Source organism: Lepidochelys kempii, chromosome 2 (assembly GCF_965140285.1).
Source record: "Lepidochelys kempii isolate rLepKem1 chromosome 2, rLepKem1.hap1, whole genome shotgun sequence".
NCBI classification, from domain to species: domain Eukaryota; kingdom Metazoa; phylum Chordata; order Testudines; family Cheloniidae; genus Lepidochelys; species Lepidochelys kempii.
This window is the reverse complement of record NC_136381.1, coordinates 233496697-233513531: the sequence shown is the minus strand read 5'-3', so window position 1 is coordinate 233513531 and position 16835 is coordinate 233496697. Positions and strand designations below refer to the sequence as shown.

Sequence of the window (16835 nt, the reverse complement as noted above, 5' to 3'; positions counted from 1 at the left end):
GCTTATATGTATACTTTCCATCCCAAATTGTATTTTTCCCAGCAAAACACATTTATACATTCCAGAAACCATTCCTACATTCTATGCACTTTTTTCATGAAGGACAACTGATTCATATTGTCAAACAGTGGCAAACAAAGTAAGATCATTTAAAAAGATATTTGCTTTTAGTTAAAAAAGATTTTAAAATAATCACACTACTTAAGATAAGTAAAGTATTTAATAAGCACAATCATAAACATGTTATGTTAGAACATTATGATTCTGAAAAAATGGACATTCGACATCATTCTAGCCTGTCCTCACCGTGCACTGGAGAGGAACTGCAACATAATACACAGAACATACTCTTCTGTAATTCCTAATATTTAGGCATAAATACTCATGTTGGTTTTAAAAAACATGAAAAGGCACTATTTTTTTAAACTTAACATAAACCAGGAAAGATAGCAGAAATTATGCTTTCACAGGGTCAATTACTTCATTGCTTTACTTCTCAGTTTGCTTCCAAACATCTGTGATCTAATGCACACTATGGAACTTCAAGGGCATTTCCAGATGTGTTGGAATGCTAACTCAACATATTCTCAAAGCACTCTGGCTGGATTACAGAAAAAAAACAAAAGCATCTGATCAAGAAGATCATGAAGTTAGTATCACTCTAATCTTTTGAGGAACTCCAAAAATCACACTAACATATTGGGTTGGGAGGATTACTTACATTTAGAGGGGTAGGTTTTGTTTCTGAATTACTCAGATACTATCTAATTAATTATAGCATTTATTTTTTGCTCTCTCCCCAACCTCTTATCTCCAACCTTACATTTTCCTTCCCATCTTCCTTGAATTTTGTAAATTTCTATCCTAGCTTCATCCCTAGTACAGCCCATCATCCATCATACTACTCCAGACAGATTGTAATCCCAATTTAGCAAATCTTTAATAAAAATGAACAAAAGATTAACAGTATGGTCCCATCTACACGAATACCCTTTTGCACAGCCAAATAGATAGAGAAATGCTTTTTTGCAAATGCAAAGCAACATGAAAATACCACAATTAAAAGGACAAAACTGAAAACTCACACAGCAGTGACGGCTCCTGCCTGTTGGGGCTGGGCCTGGCTCCCCAAACCAGGATTTGCAACCTGGTGCATGGTGCCACAGCCATTCAGATATGGCCCAGCTGGCCCTCTCTCATGGTGCAGGGGAAGGAGAGGAACAAGGGAGAGCAGTGGTGTCCAAATTTGAATAAGTATTGTTGCAACCTGCTGGGAAAGATAACTCACACAAATTTGGCCCAGCCATCCCCCGCAACATGACAGAGGGTTGGTTGAGCCAAACTTGAGCGGTGCTGCAATCCCAAGTGGCAGGTTGCAACACCCAGGGCAGGGCACAATCCCCCTGTCCCTTGGGGACAGAACCCAATCTCCAGAGGGACTGATATGGATAAAAAAACCAAAAGGGTATAAAAAGAATTTCAGGAACCAGGGTAAACTTAAACCACAACATTCTACCCCATAAGCCTCACCTACCACTTCTCAGGCTTGCTAGCAGGAAACAACACATAAAATGATCTTTGATATTTACAAACCAATGTAAAATTCGTGCCTGGTATGTAACCACCCCCTGGAACAGCTACAGCAATGGTTCCCAAATTGTGGGCCGCGGCCCCAAAGGTAAGCCACGATAGTCCCAGGTGGTACATTGGAGTTGGGGCTGGCATGGGGGGGCCCTGCCCCCCAAACTGTGTACGTTGGCGGAGTGGTGACCGGCAATGTCCCTGCCCAGGGCCAGAGAAGCCCAGCACCCCAGTGGGCATCAGAGGGCAAAGCAGAGCCACTGGGCGGCAGGAAAGGAAGAGGGGCTGGACCCAAGATGCAGCAGCTCCCAGGGCAGCTGGAGGAGGCTGGAGGGTTTACGGTTGTTCCCACTCCGAGCTGCGGCACCCAGTGATCCATGGCTCCGGGGTCTCCTGGAGTGCTGGCCCCGCTGCTACCCCCAGGGATTGGGACTCATGGTGGGTGACTGGGATCATCAAGGTAGCAGCTGGGCCCATCCTGAGCCTCTGCATGGCACTGGTAGTCCCCGAGCCCTTTCCTTGTTCCTGGGCAGGAGGTGCCTGTGAGGCACGCCAGGGTGCTGGGTAGGTGACTGGGGCATGGCTGCCAGGTGACCAACTCACCTGGCGGGCAGTGATCGATCCAGCGGGGATCAATTTATCGCATCTAGTCTAGATGCGATAAATCAATCCCCGAGCACTCTCCCATCAACTCCTGTACTCCAGCGCCGCAAGAGGCACAGGCAGAGTCGACAGGGGTGCGGCAGCAGTCAACTCACGGCGGTGAAGACACCATGGTAAGTCGATCTAAGTACGTCAACTTCAGCTACATTATTCACGTAGCTGAAGTTACGTAACTTAGATCAATCCCCCACCCCTAGTGTAGACCAGGGCTAAGAAGCAGCCACACAGGAATTGTTTCTGGGGACGTCACTACTACAAGGGACTCTCAGTTGTCAAGGGGATTACTACAGAAGATTGTTGGTGTCTTTTCCCCCAGAGAGAAGAATTTAAAACTTAAAGAATCTATTGTCAGCTCTGTGCTCAAATAATCATCTCTTGATACTAACAAACTTGCTAATCACCACACATTTTCTACTGGGGAAAAGATAATTGAAAAGGCTGTAGCAAGTAACTCATGAGAACGTAAGAATGGCCATACTGGGTCAGACCAACGTCCATCAAGCTCAGCATCCTGTCCTCTGACTGGGGCACCTGCCATTGGCCACTAAGGGAATGAACAGACAGGTTATCATAAAGTAATCCATGCCCTGTCACCCAATCCCAGCTTCTGGCAAACAGGAGTAGAAAGGAAAACCTGAATACTCCACATATAAAACAGCTTGGCATGTTATGGAGACTGCACCTGGTCTCCATTGTCAAAGATGTCCTCCTGGAAGTGGACAAAGATCAAATACATGCAGATTCTATTAAATCCATAAAATACATTTGATCTCATTGACATATCTGCAGACCCTGGCAGGAACAGACTTACTGTATTTGCACTGAAGTGAATATTTTTCCCCCCACGACGGTCCAAATGCCAGTGTTGACAATGTGTCATCATCCCAACAGCTTCCTCACACAGGCTGTTACTTTGTCAGCCCTCTTATTTGGTGTGTGGATAGAAGGTCATTAGAGAAGGGACACTTTGGGATGCAGTTCAACAGTATGCCGATGATACTCAGTACTGCATTTCTTTCCAGACAGTGCAGTAGCAAGTTCACAAGACCCAGACTATCAATTTCCCAATATTTAGTTAAGACTGAAGTTTGAAAGTCCTGCTGGATGTAGGAGGAATATTTCCTTATTTAAATTTGAGTGAAAGGTTGGATGAGACCTACCCTCCATAATTAATGTTAAAAGGCTAAGGGAAGCAACCACAGAAGATTGCAGAAATTCATCAACTACTTAGAGAGCTTCTTCGCTTTTTGTTACACAATTTCTCTGCTTAGAGGTTCTGTTGCATTCCTCAGTTACATCTAGATATTCAGATAGCAAGCAGATAAAGCACTCTTAATCCTCTAGGCCCTTTCTTCCCCAAGACCCATCTTCCTTCAAGTTTCACTGGATCTCTCACCAGTTATCCAAGCCTCTACTATCTCCAGAATGGATTACTTTCAATCTGGGACTACACTTCAAGCCTAGCTGAACACTTTATCTGCTTAAAGGTACTTCTCTCAGGCAACATACTGCACTTGTGCTTCAGAGTTAAACTATTTTCTAAATAGTTTCCAGGTGCCACTCAAGATGTTGGTTTATATTTATAAAAGCCCCTTGAGGTTTGAATCCTGTGCATTTTATAGACTACCTCTCTCTCCTTGTGTGGTAGCCATTTAACATTTGCTATTAGCTAGAATACTGAAGTCAACAATCCCTAGCCATTTTGTTCAAGGGCTGGGCAGTTTTCATAGTGGGAAAACAATTCACAATATAATTTATTCCCTGTTTTGGTCAACAGTCAGAAAGCCTGCTGACCATTAGAGCACAAAGTAAGGCCGACCTATTAACTCAGTTTTTCTGAGAAGAGAGAGATGAGTGGGGAAGTCTCAGTTGTTGTTTATTAGGTAGAATATTAATGATGACACTACATCAATCTGAATTTTTTATTCGATATTTTAAAGACCGAACAGTTCATGTGCCCAGGTTTTAGCACAGATGCATTATTTAGAAGTCTAGATAAATACTTATATTTACACTGAGATGAACAGATGGGAAAACTCTAGGTTCACAAAAAGTAGCTAAAGCATTAGTAGCTCTTTTTTAGATGTGATAAATAAGGCATATACAAGTTTAAAGATTCTGTTGTGGCTTTAAGAACCAGAGTCTCACTTTGAGGCACTGACCAGTGGAGAACCAAGCATTAAAAAAATGCACCCAGAGGGAGAAGTGGCACCTACACTTCATTTTGACATGCATCAGATTCAATTCACCAGTCACGGCAGAACTGGGATAGTGCCATTTTCACACCATTTTTGAAATATCTTTCATCACTGGTAGTACACACACTGCACTGGTCCTTGAGCACAAGGGCTGAATTTATGCCTTTCAAGGCCAGCCATTACCTGACCTTATGTGATCTGCCCTGGAGCTAGTTTCTATCCTTTTCAGCCCAAGGATAAAATGTTTTTAAAAGGTTAAGGGTCCACAGTCAGTGGAGCCTTCTCTGCCCTATTTCACTTCCTTTCCACCACTCAGGTGACGCAAAGGAAGCAGAAGTCATTCATGTCAACAGCAGGGATTTTCCAGGGATGAGGCACATGTCTAGGTGGCAGGAAATACACCACTGGTCAACACCACAGGGCCTTAGAGTAGGAGAAGCAGTAATTTCACACACAAAGCTATATATGCAAAAACACGGCATTGCTCTATAGCTACACAGTTTACAAGGAACACCATCAACTTGAGATATAATCCATTTTAAAAATAGTTTGAGGTAGCTTCAGATATTATAATCAATGAGACAATTTAAAAATGTATGATTTTACAGTTACATTTTTCTTCTCTTTTGTTTAAGAAGTTATAGAATCATAGAAGATTGAGGTTGGAAGAGACCTTAGGAGTGTGAAAGGCTCGGGTTTTCTATTATCTGTACAAAGCAAACTGAAAAAAGAAAAAGTGACTTCTCTATTTGTTACAGTAGCCTTAGGTATTACTTGGAATAACAAAGAAGGTAAAAATGTAGATAAAAGTGTGATGTAATTTGGTGTCCTTTTGAATACTGAAGGAATTTGCTACTACACAGGTACAATCTTGCACTCTAAAATATTTGTAACTTTATTATATCTAATTCAATTTTCTTCCCCATCCCCCCAATTTAGCAAAGCATGTGCTGCTCGTTATTTACATGCCAAATTTCATTTTTCATAATTTGTATTATACTTCACTTTTTCTTTAAAAAAAAGAAAAAAAAAGGTGTTAATTCTCAAAGACAGGAAGTATGTTTGCACACATTCTCTCTCATCCCTATGCCCCCCAAAGAGAAAACAAGTAAAGTTTCAGCCTAAAAGTGAATGGTTTGGAAACTATAAGATTAAGAAAAAAAGAAAGGAGACAGAAGAGACAATAATGGAAATTGTTTTTGCAATTTTAACTATATCTGCAACCACTACAATACTGAAGATTACATTCATATGATCACAACACTAAAACTTGATCCTGATCAATAGGCATAAAAGCCGCATTCCATCAATTTAAAACATGCAGGTAGACTACTCAGCCTGCACACGGATGTCTGCACTGGAGCTGGAAGCAAATCTACAAGCCCAGGTAGACAGACTAGCATTAGCATGCAAAAAACAACTTTGTGGACATTGCGGCACTAATGAAGGCTCAGGCTAGTCAACCAAGCTTCAGCCTCCCTACCCCAACTCCAAGCTCAGGTGGTTAGTGCAAGCCTTCACCAGTGCCACAACATAGATGCAACTATTGTAGAGTGCTAGTGTGAGCCCCACAAACACGTTTGTCTTTCCAGGCTGGAAGACTAACTCCCAGCTGCAGTGTAGACATATGCCACGGAGCCCACTGAAGTCAACAAGGCTCTGTGTGGTTCCAGCCAGCCATTCAATGTTGTAAATTGCATGATCTGCACCGGAGTCTTTAGTATTATTTCCCATTACACCCACAATAGTGTGCAGGTGTTTTCTTTTGGGTTTGTTTTTCTTTTATTATAAAGGATTTCGTGTTGCTGTTTTTCTTTTGCTACCTAAGGAAACATACACACTACCCAGCTTATATACAGTTCTGAAACAAACATTTGTGGCACATATAATGGGAGCTTGGCACTCATGTTTTTCCTTACTGAAGTTATTCCCTCCGAAGTTTTACTATGAATAAGGGCTAGAGCCCTGGCCATGTTATGGAAGCATTTCAAATAAGGAAACTAATACTATGGTGTTCCTTTAATTCTTACCAAATATTAGGAAGACTACATAATCATTCTGGAATTGGATCCATCCAATAAAACATTTGGCTTTAAATACAATAATGGGAGAACAGACTCTTCCAGAACTAACAAAACGGTAGTACAGACAGTTGAAATCCTTAAGTCACTAAGGCAGATAAGACAATTTTCACCTGCTTTCTTTGTTTAACTTTGTTATTCTCCAACATCTGAGAAGTCTCAATGAATTACATAAAACATGGATAACTTAGTTAAAACTCTGAATGCTTTTTAACACTGTACTGATCAATGTTTTTGAACTTTTCATATCAGGGCTCAAATGCCCCAATCAGGACTGGGGGCTCATTCTGCTTGACATCATACAAAGCACAAAGATATGGCCCCTGCTTCAAAAAGCTTACAATCTAATATTTTAAGTGACAGACAAGGAGAGGAAGAAAAACTGTATTTGCTTGTCGTATAAAAATGTGCAATTTTAAAATTATTAGTAGACAAAATAAGTGCCAGCTACCTTCATCTGCCCATCAACTAAGCAATTAGATGATTTCTTAAAAGCATTATGGCAGAAAGAAAAACTTTAGTGCACAGAAACAATGAAACCTAGCCTCCCACCAAATCAGATTTACTTGCCTTATTAGTATTAATGACAATTAACCATGTAAAGCAACTGTGCCTCAGTGGGAGAACATATACCTAAATTTTAATGCTCTTAAATTCTAGTCTATTATTTTAAAGTAAAGAGGTAGCAGGACACAAATAATTGGCTTGTTCAATGTAATACAGCCAGTTTAATTCTGATTTTTTTTTCTAGACAGCTATGCAAGCAGAGGAACGACATTTGACCATCACACTTGCAGATTTAAGGGTTTGCTTTCATAACACACTTCTTATTGTTTACTTTTTGAACTTCGCAAGATTTTTAGTATACAGTTAATCAGTTTCCCCTACTTATCTGGGTCTTTTACACAATACAAGCAGGGACGAGGAAGAGACCACTTTGGAAAGTGTGATTGTAAAACCACAAAAATGGCCAGGAATACTCAGGTGCAGATGTAATACCTGAAGCTAGTTTAACTTTTTTAAAAAAAACTGTATTTCAAACTGATGGTGTCCAATTAACATGGAATTATAATAGAAAGTTCAACAAATAATGCTCAATAACATTACTACTAAGCAATTTTGTAGTATTATTTAATAAACAAAGCACCTACCACTCTGGCTGCTCTTTCCTGAGATTCACACTTCCTGCAAAACCAAGGTCCGGTAGGTACTTGAACAATTCCATAGCAAGCTGTTTCAGACAAGATAAAATATTTTAGCAATCATAATACAGTACTACAATACAGTAATACTTTGCTCAATTATAAACTCTTTTCATTAGCAGAGCTTGAAGCACTTTACAGATAGGGTAAGTCTACTTCTATGTGTAAAACATGTTATGCCTAACACACTGTCAAAACTACCTCTCAAGCCAGTGGTCAAGTACAAGCTAATTAACCTTTAAGTTTATGCAAAATACTTGTTCTGATTAAGTAAAACGAACTACAGTTTACCATACATTGTGGGGAAAAAAACAAAAATTGTTCAAATATAATAGATGTTTTACATGCAATATGTTTTTCTATTTAATTTAGGATAAAAAGTTAACTTTACAATAACAAAAATCTGTCATTTGTAGTAAGTTATATTTTTGAGAGAAAAGGTAATCATGCTAAAATAGAATATAGTTGGGAAAAAACTGTCACAAAAACCCAACATTTTAATTTCAATAAGATGACTTTTCCTGCACTTGAGTATTGCAGAAAGTATAAGGTATTCTGAAGACTAAATGAAGAAATAATATTTTGTCTGAAGAGGCAAGAGGACCTACAAATATGACAAATCTGAACTGAAGAATATCAAAACTGGATTTAAAGCAACAATACGTTCTAAGGCCCCAATCCCTGAAACATTATACTTATAAATTACTTGCATACATAAGTAGTCCAATCAAGTTCAAAGTAAACTCTTGGGGGAAAGACCATTATAGTCCTGATTCTGAAAGCAGAACTGCAAATGTGAATCCCTATTCCCATATGCAGGGTTTACTAACTACAGAAGGGCTCCATGTAGCTATACACGTCTGCCTGTCCAGATCACCATGCAGAATTGGGGTCTGTATTTGTATGGTGTATAACAAAAGAGGGTCCTAATAGGACCTGTTTATAGTTCAGATTTTAAATATGCAGAACAGGAAACTCAAATTAACAGTTCTCATAGCACCACGAACTGTGTCCTCTTGGAACCTCAAGTACGGGGTAGGAGGGGTGTGGGTGTGTATTTTGTATGCCTTCATACATACAACAAAGTCAAATTATGTTTTCCACAGGAGCAATAAATTTGCATTTGACTTTCTACACTTAAGATCCCCAATGCTGTATGAACCCAGTGGTTTTGCATTTTGCTTAAAGTGTCAGATTTTTTCAAATTCTAAATACGCAGTGAAGTAAAAAGTAGTGATTAAAAAGACACCTGACAAGTTAACATCATTAACTGTAAACAAAGAGGAGGAGGAGTGAAGGGGGATTTCGAACTAGTAAAGTACTCTGAATGCCTTGAGCATTACATTTTAACTTAGAGGGAAAAAAATCAGTACATGCAATGTAAAACATAAACATTGTCTTCTGATATGCAAAACATGAAGTTTAAATCCCACAAAAAAAGTCCAACCACCTACTACATAAGTCTATTCATATTCAGGTAATAATGAATCAGTTATCAAATTGTCACCTGCACTATTCAAGTATTAAAAACTAAAACATATTGGACATCCCTTTTTTGATTAGTGTATGCTAAAGTTCTGTAATATAGCCACAATAAAGGGAAAACATTTTGCTTTACTGTCCTACCATTAACTAAAATTGGCAAAGACAAGCACAAAGAGAGATACTCCCCCAAATAAAGAAACTCAGCATTGTGACTTGTTTGCATAGTCAAACCAATATACACTACAATGTTTGAAGTTTCAAAATATCATCAGAAGCAGTACAGCAAATCTGACAATCTTCCTGTTGAAGCCCTGTCTCAGCACACACAATTGGAAACTGGCAATAGACAGTGCAGAGGCACATAGCATATGGTATAAAGAAGTGAATGATGGGGCAATTCACGGAGAGGGCTTGGCAAGGCAGGTCCAGATCCATCACAGTTAGGCAGCGTCTAAAGTGGCGTATCTTACATTTCAAATTAGCAAAGTTCCAGACATATTTGTATCTGTATCTTGAACATCACTTCTGTGCATTAACAAATTAAAAGTTTATTGCTCAATACATGACTTCCTTATGCTTACACCTTTTTTATTGCTAGACAAAGTTTCTTCAAAGTTGTTAGGAGCACTTATCTCCTTAGAGAATTAAATCACTGGCAAGTTTTAAAGAAGCTTGTTTTGAACTAGACAAGAGTGAAAACTAGGTATCTGAGAAGTTTGATAAGAAAAAATTATGCCTGGATTTCACAGATAGCCAAATAATTTTAACTCAAACTTCCCAAAAAAGGAAATGTTTAATTCTTAGACTAATAAGTAGTATGAAAATATTCAGCTGCAAATACAGTTATAGACAGTTATAGACAGTTATAGACAGTTATAAAGTCTGTTATAACGGAAGTGCCTCTTCTACCAGTTCCACAATGTCAACTGTCAAGATGTGCACCATTTTTGTTAACATACACTCAAAATATATTACACCTGTAATACAGTAATTCTGCAACCACCACAATAGGATTTGACCTCAAAAACTTAAGAGTATCATCATCAGGTTATATTCCTGAAATTGCATCCTTCCTTCCATATTTGAACTTGAACAGACATGGCTGCAATACAGTTATATCCAACTTAAGAGTCTCTGTCTATATTAGGGGCATTTTCCAAAACTTTCCCCATATTGCTAACACTAGTTTAGCTCCAGTAGCAATAGAGATGTTGAGAATCAACACAGAAGGGCTGATACCACCTTTTTCAACACGATCATATGATCCCATCAGAGCACCATATTTAAGACCCTAGGATTCCCAAGGTTACCAACACTTATCAAGCTGAACTAGTGTTAGCAAAGGTAGGATACATATATTGTTTAAAATTTACTCAGTTTGGCATAAGTGACTGCCTTCTCCTTCTGAAAACAAATACTATCTATGTTCTGGTCATTCTTTTCGTATTCTAAACCACATCAAAACAAAAACCCAAAATCCTGATGTAAGCATGACTGTAGACAAACTGGGACACCTTTCAACGTCAACTCCACTCTGAAGATAAGGCAACCCTGAATCAAAAACAGACTCACTACACAAGCTACTCTTCAGCCTCCATTCACCTCATGACACCAAGTTCTTTACAAGGGACAATTTCATTCCTTTGCAGTTCTATCTGGATTGCCCCCGCTCTCATTTTATGAGCTGGGAGGTAAGTTTCACAAATACAAGGTATATCTAACCCAATGTAACAAACAATTTCAGGTATTCAGACTAATGATCTGGATATAAGACTTCAGCTTCTAACTTGTTCAACATATTAAAAAAACATCAGAGGACACAGCGTTTATTTTAGATGCAGTCAGCTTGGTGTTGATGGAAAGAGAAACTACTAACCTCTATTACAGTTCCTTATTTCTGCTCTTCATTTAGAAGTTATGATAATTTTGTTCCTTTTCTAGTCAGGTGAAAATACTACAATCCAGTCTCTCCCCCTCCTCCCAAAGAAAAGGCAATGCAATGACAGCAGAAAATAATCACATGTATACACTGTGCACCACAGCCCCTGAGCTGGACACCAACCACTCTCTTTCTCCACTAATCCAACAAATCTAACTCCAGTAAGTAATACCAGTCCCTCCTGCTGCCAAAACCATCACAACAGGAAGTCTCCATATCTACCAGACACTATCAGCCAAATGACATTCAGGGAAGGAGTAAACAAGAGAGTGAGGTAATATATTTTATTGGACCAACTTCTGTTGGTAAGAGAGAAGCATCTGAGCTTACACAGAGCTCTTCTTCCAGAAAAAGAGCTCTGTGTAAGCTTGCGAGCTCGTCTCTTTCTCCAAGAGGTGGTGGTCCAGTAAAAGATATTACCTCACCCCCCTTATCTCTCTAATACGCTGCAACCAACAGAGCTATAACAACACTGCAAACTTTCAGGGAAAAGAGGCAAGCAGAGGAGGCGATCCTAACAGCCGAGTCTCCCTTTGCAGACTCCTCCCAGCCTCTCCGGTCCTGGCTTCCCTCAAACACGTGTCTAATTAAGGAAGAGGAAATGGGGGTGGTGTATGGGGGGGGCACAGCAGCTGATATGGCAGGGGCAGGTATTCGGGGAACTGGAGTGCGGGAGGGAGCTGTTGTGGAAGGAAGAGGCACAAACTGTGTTGGGTGGGGATGGAGGTGTGGGTGTGCAGGTGGGGGAGGTGTGGGTGTGCAGGGCTGGTTTCAGGAAGAAACAGTAAAAGAAGCAGTGGGAAAGCGGGGTTGAGAGGAAGGCAGGCAGGAGGGAGGTTGTGGGGACAGAGGAACGGTGGGCAGGTCAGGAAGGGGTGCAGGGCACAGGTGTGCGGCAGGGGAGGGTAAGGGGAGGAGGGTCTCAGGTAGGAGAGAGGTGGCAGGAGAAAATCTACAGGCCGGGCCCGGGGGCGGGCACTCACTCACCTTGATGCACTGCGACACTGCAGCCGTGCCCGTCGCAGTATACCAGCGGGTTCTCGGCCCAGCCCCTCTCGTCGGAGCACACGCAGCAGCCGCCGATCATCTCCTTCATGCTATTGGAGAACTCGCCCTCCAGTGACACAGGCAGCAGCAGCGGCTCGCTGGAGACCATCTAAGGGTTAAAAACACCGTCAACACCGCACACAGCAGCGCCCCTGCCTCTCTCCCTCCCCCGGCCGGGGCTCCCCCTCAGGCACTCAGCCGCCGCCACCGCCGCCGCCGCCACAGCAGTGATTTAGGACCCATGTCCGCGGGCTGAGTCTCTCCTCGCCCCCACCCGGGCTGTATCAATCAGTCAGTCACGAACGCACACAGGGGCCGCACACTGAGGACAGCAGTCCACAGGCAGACAGGCAACCCAGCAAGGCCCGCGCGCAGGCGCGCTGTACCTCCCTGTGGAGAAGGCCTGGGTCCGGGCTACCTCGCGGTGCCTCATGGGCCGCCAGTGGAACGTGAGCAACGGCGGAGTTCTGACCCTCCAACGGTTCTAACCAATACCCAGACAGAGCGTGCGCGAGGCAGAGGCCGGCTCAGGGAGGGGAGGGCCGCCCCTCGCCAGCGCGTGCGGGAGAGGGAGGCAGGGAGCGAGCGAGCGAGCGAGCGAGAGCGCGCGCGCGAGCCGGAAGACTCCAGTGTCTCTGCCACCTGATGTGCGAGCTGCCCGGGCTGCGTGGCGGCGCTGCTCCAGCACACAGAGAGCGGCACCTCGGGCCTGCCAGCCTGCCTGGGCCCCTGAGGGACACCCTCCCCCCGCTCGGCCCGCCCCCCCACGCCTGACCATTGGAGCAAGGGCCCAACACACCACCGCCTGGCACGCCTAAGTCGGGTGTTATCCCTATTATCTGTGCAATCAGCTGTGTGTAGCCGCAGGCCAGCCACCTTGCAGGAATGTGGGGGGGGGGGGGTTCAGACCTGCCTGTAAAATCTCACAGTGGTGGGGCTCTGGCTAACCGGAGCCGTTTTACACCCCCATCGCGGTGACTGCTGCACTAATATGTACATTCCTGCTCCACCGCCCAGACCCCCTCCAAAATCTTGTTCCTATCTCGTTACTGTCCTCCTAAGTATGACAGCAGGACTCATTCCCACTGCCACCCATCCCACCTCCATGCACGCACTCTGTGCTCTCTTGTTTCTTCCCCCCTCAGCGTGACTAATGAACTAATACATGATAATACAAATAATAAATTATCATTATTAATTCTGGTCGTTTGCCCCCAAAAAGACTTCTGTAATGTGGGTGCACTGCAGGTTGGCAGTTAGTGCCACATTGTGAAAGTGATGTTGAACAGAAGATACAATATGCCAGACACTACCGGCCCTACACAAAAACAGTTCTTGAGCACAACTGTTCTCTAAATTTACTTAAAGGTAGTTTATTCCTTCCCAGATTTGTTTTGTTTTTAATGTAAATTCATTTTCTGTCTCTTTCAAAAAGTGGAGAGAAACTGTGGGAAAGGGGTGGTTGAGGTGGTCAGCAGAGAGAAAAATCCCAGGCTTTTCAATTCTCCATTGTAAGCAGGTATGGCTGTAGCAGAAGAAACTAATTGTGGTGGTGGTTGGGAGTATAGAGAGATTAAACACAGCCCTGCAAAATTCTGTTCCCTCACTTGCCCTAGGGCCAGTAATAATTTTCTTTCTTTTTTTCCCAGTAAAATATCACTGATTTATTTTCATTATCATGCTAAAGGGCAGACAAGTGGAATTTGCACATTGGCCTGGTAAATTTTCATGATGATTTTGTAAGGCTGCCTTAGTAACATTTTGGCGTTTATTTAAACCAATGTTATTAAATTATATGTATTGTTCAAAGTGTTGTTACCTGTACCCAGAAATTGTGAGGTTGGATGTGTTTTATAAATTGATAAATAAATAATAAAACCTTTGCACATATGCATGGTTCGTGAAGAGCAGCTGTGTGGAAGGGGAGGAGGGATGTGCACAACTCTCTAGCCCCTTGGGATATCTGAGTATGCAATGCAGTTTGTGTGCAGGATATCTTAGGTCAGGCTCTTTCTCTCCTACAAAGTTTTAAATGAAATTATTTAGATAGAGGAGGAAGAACTGGGGGGAGGGGGAAAGAAGTGGTGAAGGTCATTTCCTACATAGATAGGCGCTAGCTAAACATTTTGATTAACATAACAGGCCTATTTAAATCTGTAATCTTCTGAAAATTCCTTCAAAAGCATATATAGTAATGTATAGAAATTAGAATTTTGTTCTTAAGAAGAAGCTGCCATAAAAGTTTGGGAATTTAATATAGTTCAGCTTGTGTAAAATCACCCAGTGTCTTCCCTTCAAAACAAAAGAACTATAACAGTTAGAATAAAAGTTAGAATGTAGAACTGTTTACATTACATGACATATTGACAAGACTATTTTGATTGCTTTTTGGGCTTGTAAAATAATCTGAAAATTGCAGGTGCACACCAACTATTTTGTTTGGGAATAAAGGAATTCATATCCTGAAGTTCTAAAAAGCCACAAATTATTTGATACAGTGTCCGAGATCACAGTGTCCGAGGCCTTCTTCATTCCTGTCAGGACAATGACATCTAATTTAAACAGCATCCCTAATTATTTTGTTAAACCTGACAACAATAAAATCATGGTATAAAAGCAAATTTTTCTTAATGTCCCTGATAGGTAATATTAGAAAATAAATATATATGTATTTTTATGATAATATAGTAAACATACTGTGGTTTTGTGAATTAACATATCCATGCTTGAAAAACTTATATTCCAACTAAAAATTAGAAACAATGTTCTCTCCTAGTTTGTTAGCAATTTGGAAGGTTTTCCTAAAAAGGTAACTGTATTTTAAGATACTAATTTTGTAATTTATTCATTTAAAAATAGGTGTTACAATTCATAGATCTTTCTCCACGTAATATTAGTTATCTTAAGATTTGGCCCTTCATAAAACTGAAAGCTGTCACAAAAGAAAATCATAATGCAACACCTGTCAAAGATTTCACGAAGAATATATTTTGTAAAAATTTCACACATTTCAAATAAAAGCATATTTTATATCTATCTATACAATACATTAACACAATGTAATACCACTTCACTATTGATCAATCTGAAACTTTCGTTCTGTAAAAATGCAGTCAAACTTTGATTCTCTAAATTATTTAATAAAAAAATTGCTTATTTTTAATTGATTGTAGTTTAGTTCCTTTGATGGAATGAACATTAGATAGGCTGAAAGAGATTCCATGATCACTACCTTGTGGCAGTGTGCAATATTTGATGGCAAAATTTAGATAACCTCTAGATAGTTCTGTAAAACAATCATTTGAAGGAGATCTTTGAAATGCAAAAGAGAAGAAATGCATAAAATAAGTACTACTTGCAGTACTGCAAGTAGTGTGCCTGTAACAAGCTATGGGATCAGAAAGTAAAATCTTGTCACATATTTTTATGGGTCTAGTGATTAATAAGCATTGACATGATACAGGGGGGTGATTTTCTTTTGGAAAAAGAAGTCAGTCCTTAAAGTGATTTATACACATATATGTGGGATTATAATAATTAAAAAGGAAAATAATTAAATGAATATGAATTAATCATTTACAATTTAGCTTGTGTACAAAGGGTAGATACAATTGTTTTACTAAGAGGTGTCTACAAAACATGAAATTTAACATAGTAAAATGATGAGGAAAAGGGTACAATGTAAGATGATACATTTTTCTCTATTATTTTTATATTTTAAATTTCTCAAATAATTTGTTTATTTTTATCCCCAGAGGTGAATGGGAATTGTACTTACAAACTGGCAATTTTTTTAAAAAAGGTTTAAGATATTATTCAAGAAAACGTTAAACAGTTTATTCAGTGATTAAATGTATTTTTGTGCAATACCCCAGACTCACTGACAAAAAAGAGAAAAGTACTTATATTTTTGATTACCGATTAGCAATTTCCTGTAACAGTTCTAAAATACCACTTTAGAACATTTTCTGTAAATCTTGCTAAACATTCTTAAGGTATACAAAAACACATCCTGTGCTTGCTCAGTGAAAGAAGGGCCTTTCTTCTTTAATCATTTAATTGACAGAAATACTGCATATTAAAAATTAAAGCAGGTGCAATATTCTGAAGATTCCTTAGATATAAAAAATTGAGGAATAGCACACAAAGCAAAGAAATGCCTTCATCCTATATGCTATTTTCAAAAACAAGAGATAAATTTAGGAGTTGTGTTTCTGGACTTCTGGGTAGGAGAATTGGCTTCTTTATAGAAAGTAAGTCTTTCCTAGAAATTTTAGACTGTATTTTTTAATTGAGCCTATATTCAAAGAGCTTTCATCTTTACCTGTGTGCAAAGGGATGTGATGTACAACAAAACACATGTAATTAAAAAGAAGAAGAATTACAATAACCTGACATTCAATAGATAGGTTACTATTGTTCATATTTTTCTATTTAAAATACATCAGGAGTTTTGTTCGCCTTCTGTTTATATGTGTTAACATCACAAATAGCCTTAATCAAAATAAATGTTAATCATGGCTATTTGCTTATTCCTAGGAAAGAAGCAGCAAAACGGTCACTCTACACATTGTAGAGAGTATGTGACTTGTGTTCTGACCTTTGCACATAGTGTGTTTTAAATGGCAGATTGGCTTGG

At 40.2% G+C, this 16835-nt stretch overlaps 1 protein-coding gene across 8 annotated transcripts in view; it reads right to left on the bottom strand.

The window, feature by feature from the left end:
* MLLT10 (MLLT10 histone lysine methyltransferase DOT1L cofactor) overlaps positions 1 to 12702 on the bottom strand; it is a 225128-nt gene extending 212426 nt beyond the window's left edge. For 2 of the 8 annotated variants that reach the window (XM_073334203.2, XM_073334205.2), the window contains exons 1-3: positions 12507 to 12701; positions 12137 to 12305; positions 7675 to 7754 (exon numbers count right to left, since the gene is read on the bottom strand). In XM_073334203.2, the coding sequence (XP_073190304.1) occupies positions 7675 to 7754; positions 12137 to 12305; positions 12507 to 12629 (372 nt within the window). In that variant the 5' untranslated portion in view covers positions 12630 to 12701. Of the gene's footprint in view, positions 1 to 7674; positions 7755 to 12136; positions 12306 to 12506 lie in introns of those variants that run through there. The other 6 variants (XM_073334206.2, XM_073334213.2, XM_073334208.1 and 3 more) reach the window with 5 other exon arrangements.
* Positions 12703 to 16835: the final 4133 nt, after the last annotated feature.